The 8,280-nt window shown below is 37.8% G+C and overlaps 1 protein-coding gene and 1 long non-coding RNA gene across 4 annotated transcripts; one reads left to right on the top strand and one right to left on the bottom strand.

Moving 5' to 3' along the window:
* Positions 1-852: 852 nt before the first annotated feature.
* Positions 853-3,939, bottom strand: LOC106580767 (cytochrome c oxidase subunit 7A2, mitochondrial). 2 transcript variants are annotated; one of them, XM_014162158.2, is made up of 4 exons: positions 3,773-3,939; positions 1,644-1,730; positions 1,125-1,209; positions 853-1,011 (listed from the first exon to the last, which is right to left on the bottom strand). In XM_014162158.2, the coding sequence occupies exons 1-4, from the start codon at positions 3,785-3,787 to the stop codon at positions 956-958; spliced, it is 243 nt and encodes an 80-aa protein (XP_014017633.2). In that variant the 5' UTR covers positions 3,788-3,939; the 3' UTR covers positions 853-955. The 2 variants fall into 2 exon arrangements, with proteins under 2 accessions (XP_014017633.2, XP_045559542.1); XM_045703586.1 differs by having other exon boundaries at positions 1,644-1,727; positions 3,773-3,859.
* Positions 3,940-5,069: 1,130 nt separating this feature from the next.
* LOC106580768 (uncharacterized) lies at positions 5,070-8,275 on the top strand. Of its 2 annotated transcripts, XR_006760965.1 has the most exons (4): positions 5,070-6,109; positions 6,180-6,247; positions 6,425-6,482; positions 6,936-8,275. It is a non-coding gene; the product is annotated as an uncharacterized lncRNA (long non-coding RNA). The 2 variants fall into 2 exon arrangements; XR_001322964.2 differs by having other exon boundaries at positions 5,070-6,247.
* Positions 8,276-8,280: the final 5 nt, after the last annotated feature.

Raw genomic sequence — 8,280 nt, forward strand, 5'->3', positions numbered from 1 at the left:
CATGAAGCTGGTTGAATGTCAAGAGTGTGCAAAGCTGTCATCAAGGCAAAGGATGACTACTTTGAAGAATCTCAAATATAAAATATATTTTGATTTGTTTAACACTTTTTTTGGTTACTACTTGATTCCATATGTGTTATTTCATAGTTTTTATGTCTTCACTATTATTCTACATTGTAGAAAATAGTACAAATAAAGAAAAACCCTGGAATGATTGTGTTCTAAGACTTTACTGTAATAAGTATCTAGATGTAGCAGTCGGTGTCCAATTATACTGAACTTGAGAACTATACATACGAGTACGAAAGTGATGGAATATTTCTACCAATTAATATTATTGTAAGTTGTAGCATTCATTTTCTGAGTTGCTTATGAGGAGAAAAAACCATGAAAAACTTAAGCTTGGCTCTAATTGTTTCAATAGATTCGATTTCGAGACAGTCCAACAAAACGAATGTCTACATTTTGACCCAGAGTAATGAAAGGGTCTGTTTGTGACTGACTGGATGGCATTTGAACTAATGTGTGCCAAAATGTATTTCTCAAATCTCAGAATTTTTTGGTCAGATACATGGAATCTTAATTAAATAACCCTTTTGGTATTTGGCTGGAGTATTTTTTGCAACTGATTATCATATTTCAAGCATCAGTACATTTAGCTTTTTGATGTTACTGATTCAAATAGACACACCTCCCGTTCGCTACCTACGGCCATGTAACATGGGGTTATTTTCAAAGTTTGTTCCATATGAAATGTTCCTTATAATGGCAGGAATAGATCTTTTCACTGAGGTTTAAGTGAAATGACACATGGGTCGATAGAGGAAAATAGGGCTTGCCTTGAAACAGAGGCATAATAGAGAGATTTATTCTGTACATAAAGTGTCCCATTACATTAGAAGACGGTCATAAAGTGGAATTGATTTAAACAAACACATGCATTAGCAGGGCTTCCTCAATTGCCCTTCGGCTGACAGGCACATAGAATCCAGAATAAGGAATATCCAGTGCCTAAAAAGAACAGAAAGACACAATGATTACAACATATACGATGCAGCATAGAAAACCATCAGCACAGTACTCTAAATGTACAGAGTGCGTTGATGGAAGAATGTAATAGGTACCTGCGAGGGTATTGGTCATTGTTAGACGGTAGAGAAGGACATCAGTGGTCCCTCCCTTGATGTGGACTGGCAAGCAGTTGTCCGCCTGTAACCAAAGTTAGGGGTCAAATACCTATTCATGATCATGAATCACCGGAGCCTTTATTGTAAGCCGACTTTGTGATATGTGATGATAAAACCAAATTAAATTGCATTCCAGAACAGAACAACTATTCCCTCAAGCCCCTTTAAAACCCGTAATGCTCTTTTTCTATGTTCAATACTGTGATAAGATTCTGGGTGCTGACCAACAACAGTGGACCTCAGGCAATTCATTAATTTCGCAACACGACACATAGTAGTTCAAAATCAGGTCAATGTTGCTGTAAAGTACTCGATCAAACATGTTCAAATCACTTCCGATTGACATTGTTGGCCATTTGATTGCCAATAAATATCTAAATTCACTGATAAGACACCTCTTGTTTTCCTCGTTTGGGATTGTTTCTCACCCAGGCGTCCTAATGATGTCTTGCTCACCTGGAATAGGTTCTGATGATCTGGCACCTTGTTCTTCATCTGTTTGGTTGTTGTGCTGAAGGCTCTGGTAGCCAGCCGGGGCAGCTTCTGAAAGGATCCCACAGTCACATGTTAACCATGTTACCCTGTGTCTGCATATGATGTAAAAACTAGATTGAAAATACAGGGCTTATGACAAAACATTCCTTTGCATCCCTAATTTCCAAATGTCCAAAACAAATCGGTCGGATGCTTTCTGAGCGGCTGAGGCTAGATGCTGTTTTCATAGTGTTTCTAGTAGAATAAATCATTTGATAATAACATAACTATAGCATATTAAGTTATTTCGAGAATGGATGATCAGGATTAGATGGTAATATTAGCATGGTGTTTAGCTTTGGGGTTCCACCCCTGTTTTTCTACTTTCACTTTTAAAGAGATGTGATACTAGCCTGTTGTTTCCTATAAGAGGAAATTGCTATGGAAAACTTTGGGTTACTCTTACTTCCCGCTCCGTCTTCATCATGACAACATCTGCTATTGGTTAGGAGAGGAAATATCCCCTTCTAACTGTTGTTGATGTTTTGAGTACCAAATAAAGTACAAGTGGTTTGCATACACAAAAAAAATAGAACTACAAATGTTCCTTTTGATTTAATTTTAACAGCATGCAGGGGGGAAATACACATACTTGTAGGTGTATTACCTTCAGTATGTTTTAGACTTTTTGAGTGAATATACAATTTTGGCATCTTAGACATGCTTTCCATCCAAAGTGATGCTAGTTTCAAAGACAGCTGTGTTGTAACCTCAAATATGCTTGATTAAATCAACATCCTCCAAGATACAACAAAAAACAAAATAAAAGCCTTCTCTGTAAACAAGGCAGAGATTCAACTTCCTTTAAGAGATAATCTGTCACTCCTAATGAAATATGAAATCAGGCCACCTATCGATATTCTATAAAATGACACTATCAAGTGCATACCGGTATATAACCATTTTTGTCAATTTGATAATCTGTTGAAAATCGAGGTCAAACCATACCAACCCATACCACTTGTTCTGACCCATTATGCTTATTCATTATAACAGGACTATTTCATCACTGGGGACTTGTGTTCTGAAAGAAAGTCATCTCTTTTGAAGTCTTTAATCTATTGGTCTTTGTATCACGTAAACATTCTCTGTGAGGTGAATCTCTTACTACTTTTTACTATCACAAGCAAAACCTTCTCATTTCATTGAAGATCATGTTGTATACTTCTGTTGACTTGGGTTCTGTCCCTTTAAGAGAATTGTACCACAGTGTAATATCTACCCAGGTCAAATTGGGGGCATGAACCAGCAGGGCGAGAACTGACATTGCCGCCAGCCAATGACTGCCACAAAATCTGTGACCTCAACCAATTAGGTTATATATTTTGGAGGGAGAGAGGAACAATACACCCTTCCCCTTGAAATGGATTCCCTGTGTGCATGTGTGTAAGCTATATGTGGACACGGCACAGTTTGCTTAGAGAAATCATAAAGGACCGATAGAGGAAATGTGAATCAATAGAAATATACAAGACCAATATACCATCGCATTTTTCCACCTCACCTAGAAGTGAGAGGGATATAATTAAAATGATATGACCTCTCAGTAGGAGCTTGTAAACTAGATATTTTAAAAGAACAATAACAAGAACAATTTTTTAAATAAAATTTCATCTGAATGAAAATATGAGTCCAATACGACCATACAGAGAGATCATCTAGATTATTTACATTTCAGTAGAATGACATCAGAATTTCCTGGGACCAGCCATTTTGTTTTACTGTCTAAAGTGCCTTATATGCTGGCCTCACTATCAGTCGACCACCGGGGCTGAGACAAGGTCTGCAACAGGTTATTTAAGGCCAAGGTCCGTCTAATTTATCCGCCACACATACTTGGAATTATTTACTCCATTTAATACTTAGCAACAGATAATCAGGAAGACAGATTGCACAACTAATTTTGCCTTCTACTCTCCACATTAATAAAGGTTGGTACAAAGGTTAGTCCAACTGTACTTCCCTTTCCAAATAAGATCTAAGGTTCTATTAATAATATTATGAATCTTTATGATTCAAATGACAGAACAATTAGGAAAAATAGTTTTTACCAGTAGGTGATTCATGGTGGAGTTTGTACTCAGTGTAAAGCCTCTTGCTGCTTGTCTAGCCGTGGCCCGTACAAGGGTGCAGTCACATATTGCAGCAATTCTGAATAGGAGCCAAACTATGGTCACCAGGAGAAACCAAACTCTCCCAGCACTATGGAAGTGCTCAAGTCTTCACTCCCAAGGTCTAAAATGACTTCTTTGGTTGCCGTTGTTCATACTGATTTCTGTCGTCACACACTAAATATAAATATGTTTATTTTGAATTTAAGTAAAATTCTTTATTTGGAAGATGTATGCTTCTCATTGACAGTTTATACTTACACTACCGTTCAAAAGTTTGGGGTCACTCAGAAATGTCGTTGTTTTTGAAAGATAAGCAACATTTTTGTCTATTAAAATAACATCAAATTGATCTGAAATACAGTGTAGACATTGTTAATGTTGTAAATGACTATTGTAGCTGGAAACGGCAGATTTTTTATGGAATATCTACATAGGCGTATAGAGGCCCATTATCAGCAACCATCATTTCTGTGTTCCAATGGCACGTTGTGTTAGCTAATCCAAGTTTATCATTTTAAAAGTCTAATTGGTCATTAGAAAACCCTTTTGCAATTATGTTAGCACAGCTGAAAACAGTTGTCCTGATTAAAGAAGCAATAAAACTGGCCTTCTTTATGCTAGTTGAGTATCTGGAGCATCAGCATTTGTGGGTTCGATTACAGGCTCAAAATGGCTAAAAACAAAGAACTTTCTTCTGAAACTCCTCATTCTATTCTTGTTCTGAGAAATGAAGGCTATTCCATTCGAGAAATTGCCAAGAAACTGAAGATCTCGTACAGCGCTGTGTACTACTCCCTTCACAGAACAGCGCAAACTGGCTCTAACCAGAATAGAAAGAGGAGTGGGAGGCCCCAGTGCACAACTGAACAAGAGGACAAGTACGTTAGAGTGTCTAGTTTGAGAAACAGACGCCTCATAAGTTCTCAAGTTCTCTTCATTAAATAGTAGCTGCAAAAAAAACAGTCTCAACGTCAACAGTGAAGAGGCAACTCCAGGATGCTGGCCTTCTGGGCAGGGTCCCTCTGTCCAGTGTCTGTGTTCTTTTGTCCATCTTAATCTTTTATTTTTATTGGACAGTCTGAGATATGGCTTTTTCCTTTGCAACTCTGTACGCCTATGTAGATATTCCATAAAACATCAGCCATTTCCAGCTACAATAGTCATTTACAACATAAAAAATGTCTACACTGTATTTCTGATCAATTTGATGTTATTTTACTGGACAAAAATGTGCTTTTCTTTCAAAAACCAGGACATTTCTAAGTGACCCCAAACCTTTGAATGGTAGTGTAGGTGATATCATTCCTGTATTTGCATCATTCTAATTTATTCACTTGCTTTCAGGGCACACTGTCCATCTTCCAGTTGTGTGAACAATATTATTTAAGAGTCTCAAAGCCAGACAGTCTTGGTTTAATTTCTGGGTTGAGGTCCTCAGAAAGGGGAACTGGGTATGTTGTCTCACCTCTCCCCAGCTGTGATCATGAAATCAGGCAAACAGTTGGTTTAGCATTTTATAGATCAGTCGCACATGATCACTGTCTCTGGTAAGTCTCATAACATGTATTAAAGTCTCACAGTTGTTATAGTTGTACTATAGGGTTTTTGTAAATGTGATGTTTATAGGCATACATGTATGTCTCTAGCTGTCCTTGTTTGTAGTTAGAGGTGATAACGAAGATAATAAGAAGTAGCAAAGTGTAGACTCGACAGTAAGGCATGCCCGTGTGAAATGTACGATGCCTCTTTAACTGGCGTTGAACACAAGTTGTTAGCGCATCATTTCCTATGAATTGACACGTTTGCGGTTTCTTTAATGTTTATGAGAGCAACATATTTCAGCCTTTTTTTCACAAACAATTGTAGCCAATATATGTTTTATGTCACTCAATCCTAGAATAGAATAAATATGTCAGTGCTGCTCATGGTGGCCTTGCTCACTGTCCTTACCCTCACCCTGGAGTCTGACCACTGGACAGCAGGCCAGCCGGAAAAGTAAGATAAGGATCTTGCATTGTAAATACTCCAATCCAATGGTGTAATGTAGATCAATGTATACTTTTCAATTCAAGACTACTTATTTTAAACTTTTATAGTGCATGTCGATTTTTGACTATAATCTTTTTGGACAAGTATACTTGAGTGTGATGTATTGTTATGTTGAAATATGAAATAGTTTTGGGCATTAGGATACAGAATCATTCTATCTCTCCCAGGTTCTGTACATGGCAGTGTTTGAAGTTGACTCTGCAGTGGCCTGGGAGCTTCTGTTTGGTGAGTTTAACCACTTCTCCATAGCACATCACCCATTCCTGTTATTCTAACTCAATCTAACTCTGCACAGGGTCTAAAGAATTAATCTCAATGCAGAATACCTCCAAACATCCAGAACTGGACTACCCATGGACTGTGGTATTATTCTTTTTTTTTATCTTAAAGGGGAAATGTGTGATTGGTACATTCAAATTAATTATATATATGAACTGATTTTTGTCATTCCCCATCAGAATAAAACCTTTTGACTGATCTTAATAAACTGAATGAGAATGCCAATTCATATCAGAATTTTTTAATGTTTTTTTTACCTAGGCCTTTGAAAGCTCATACATGTTGCGGCTCCAGGCCAATATTCCACTCTGACCTCAAGGTAAAGCATGTCTCTGGTTACAGTCACCATCAAAGGACAATGAAGAATCCATGTGTTCAGCAGAGATCACTCTTTCTTTGAAGTAAATTTTTCACATAAATAGCTTCTCCTTTCGGGTCATGGAGAAGTCATTAAAAATAGATGCCCTTTTTTAAATGATTGAATTGGAATGTCAGTTTACTTCCTGAATCGACTGGCTTTAATTCGAATTGACCCCAACCCAGTTGATGTCTTCTTACAAATGTGATTCATCAGCTTTTAATACTACCTGTCCACCATCTGTCTCTGTTATACAATTTAGCATTATATTCTCCGTTAGATTGAATGGAAATAGTCAGAGGAGGTCGCCACAGAATATAAGTTATTACTGTATTCCGGTTAACAGAATGTCGGTTATGTGTTACAGGTACATAACAGAGCGTGTCACTGAATGTGCATGTGTTTCTCCAACAGGAAAGATGAATGGATCAAACATGGCTCCTGTGCTGCTTGTGTGGAGGGCATGAACTCTCCTTTGCATTACTTCCAAATATGTCTGAAACTACGCGAGCGCTTCAATATTGACCGGTCAGCCCCACTGATCACATTCACACATTTAATCTGCCTGTTTCACCATTACACATCGTCAAACCTGTGTTGACAGCTTGCATTTTTATTCTGGCTGAGCTACCTGCTACCCATTGTTCAGAGCCTTAGAGGATGCAGGCATCAAGGCCTCCTGTAACCAGTCTTATCAGGTAGGTAATACCCATCACATTGGGAAAGGATTAAAATACAGCTATTGGCATTGCATTGTAGGGTTTACAGAAATTCAATTATGATTTTCCTGTTCCCTTATTTGGATGTACAGACTGAGACACTGCATCCAAATAAGGATATGAAGGCCATAAACATTGTAATTCAATAATGTTGTATTTTTTGCAGCATTGGTTTTAGTAAGTTTCTTATAATATAGAACCACTTTAGTGAACTTGTTTGGTTGAGATCAGAAACATTAGATAAGTGAAACCCTGAGAACATGGCAAACAATTCCTATTTATGACAAAAAGGCAAATACCTTTTAACATAAAACATTTTCATGAGGAAGTAGGATTAAACTTGAGGAATTTCAGCTGAATAAATCTCTTACTGCATTGTTCTGCCATCTGGTCAGTGCAATGAAGTCAACCATGCTCTGGCCCCAGTCATTGGAGAGATGACCCTGGTGTCCAGATTCAGTGTATAAATGAAAAGGTAAGCATCCCTAGCCTGAATGCCAGTCTGTCTGTGCTATCATTCCAAACTGTTTGGCTTGACAAGGTCAGCAATGGAATAGGTAAGAGCACAAACAAATCTGTGAACAAGCTAAAGCATCACCGTAGTAATGTACCAAACCACACATTATCACCACTTGACTGTTGTCCATTTGCCTTTGGTGTAATCCAGCAATAGCGTTGATGCTTCAAATATATTGGTTGTAGAGAAACATTGTTTATTTGTGGCTGTGTAAATGGAATACCCCATCACTTCTCTCAGGGATGAGAAGTGTTGGTCCAGGTGAAGATCCCTCTGTCTCAAAACCTCACCCTTGGATGTCATCATGAAGAGGACCAGGAAACTGAACCTCAACCTACCCAGCTCTGGCACACCTTAACCAAACGATAAGCAAGTTGTTGAATTGCAGGGCTCACATCTTTGAGGTAGATTACATTAAGGCACTAATTTAGTATACAGTCACTTTATGTTCTTTCAGTATTTTTCTTCTGCAAAACATGCTTTGAGATTAAAAATAAATACATTACAAAACCCTTGAAGAGTA

Source organism: Salmo salar, chromosome ssa20 (genome assembly GCF_905237065.1).
Source record: "Salmo salar chromosome ssa20, Ssal_v3.1, whole genome shotgun sequence".
NCBI lineage: Eukaryota > Metazoa > Chordata > Actinopteri > Salmoniformes > Salmonidae > Salmo > Salmo salar.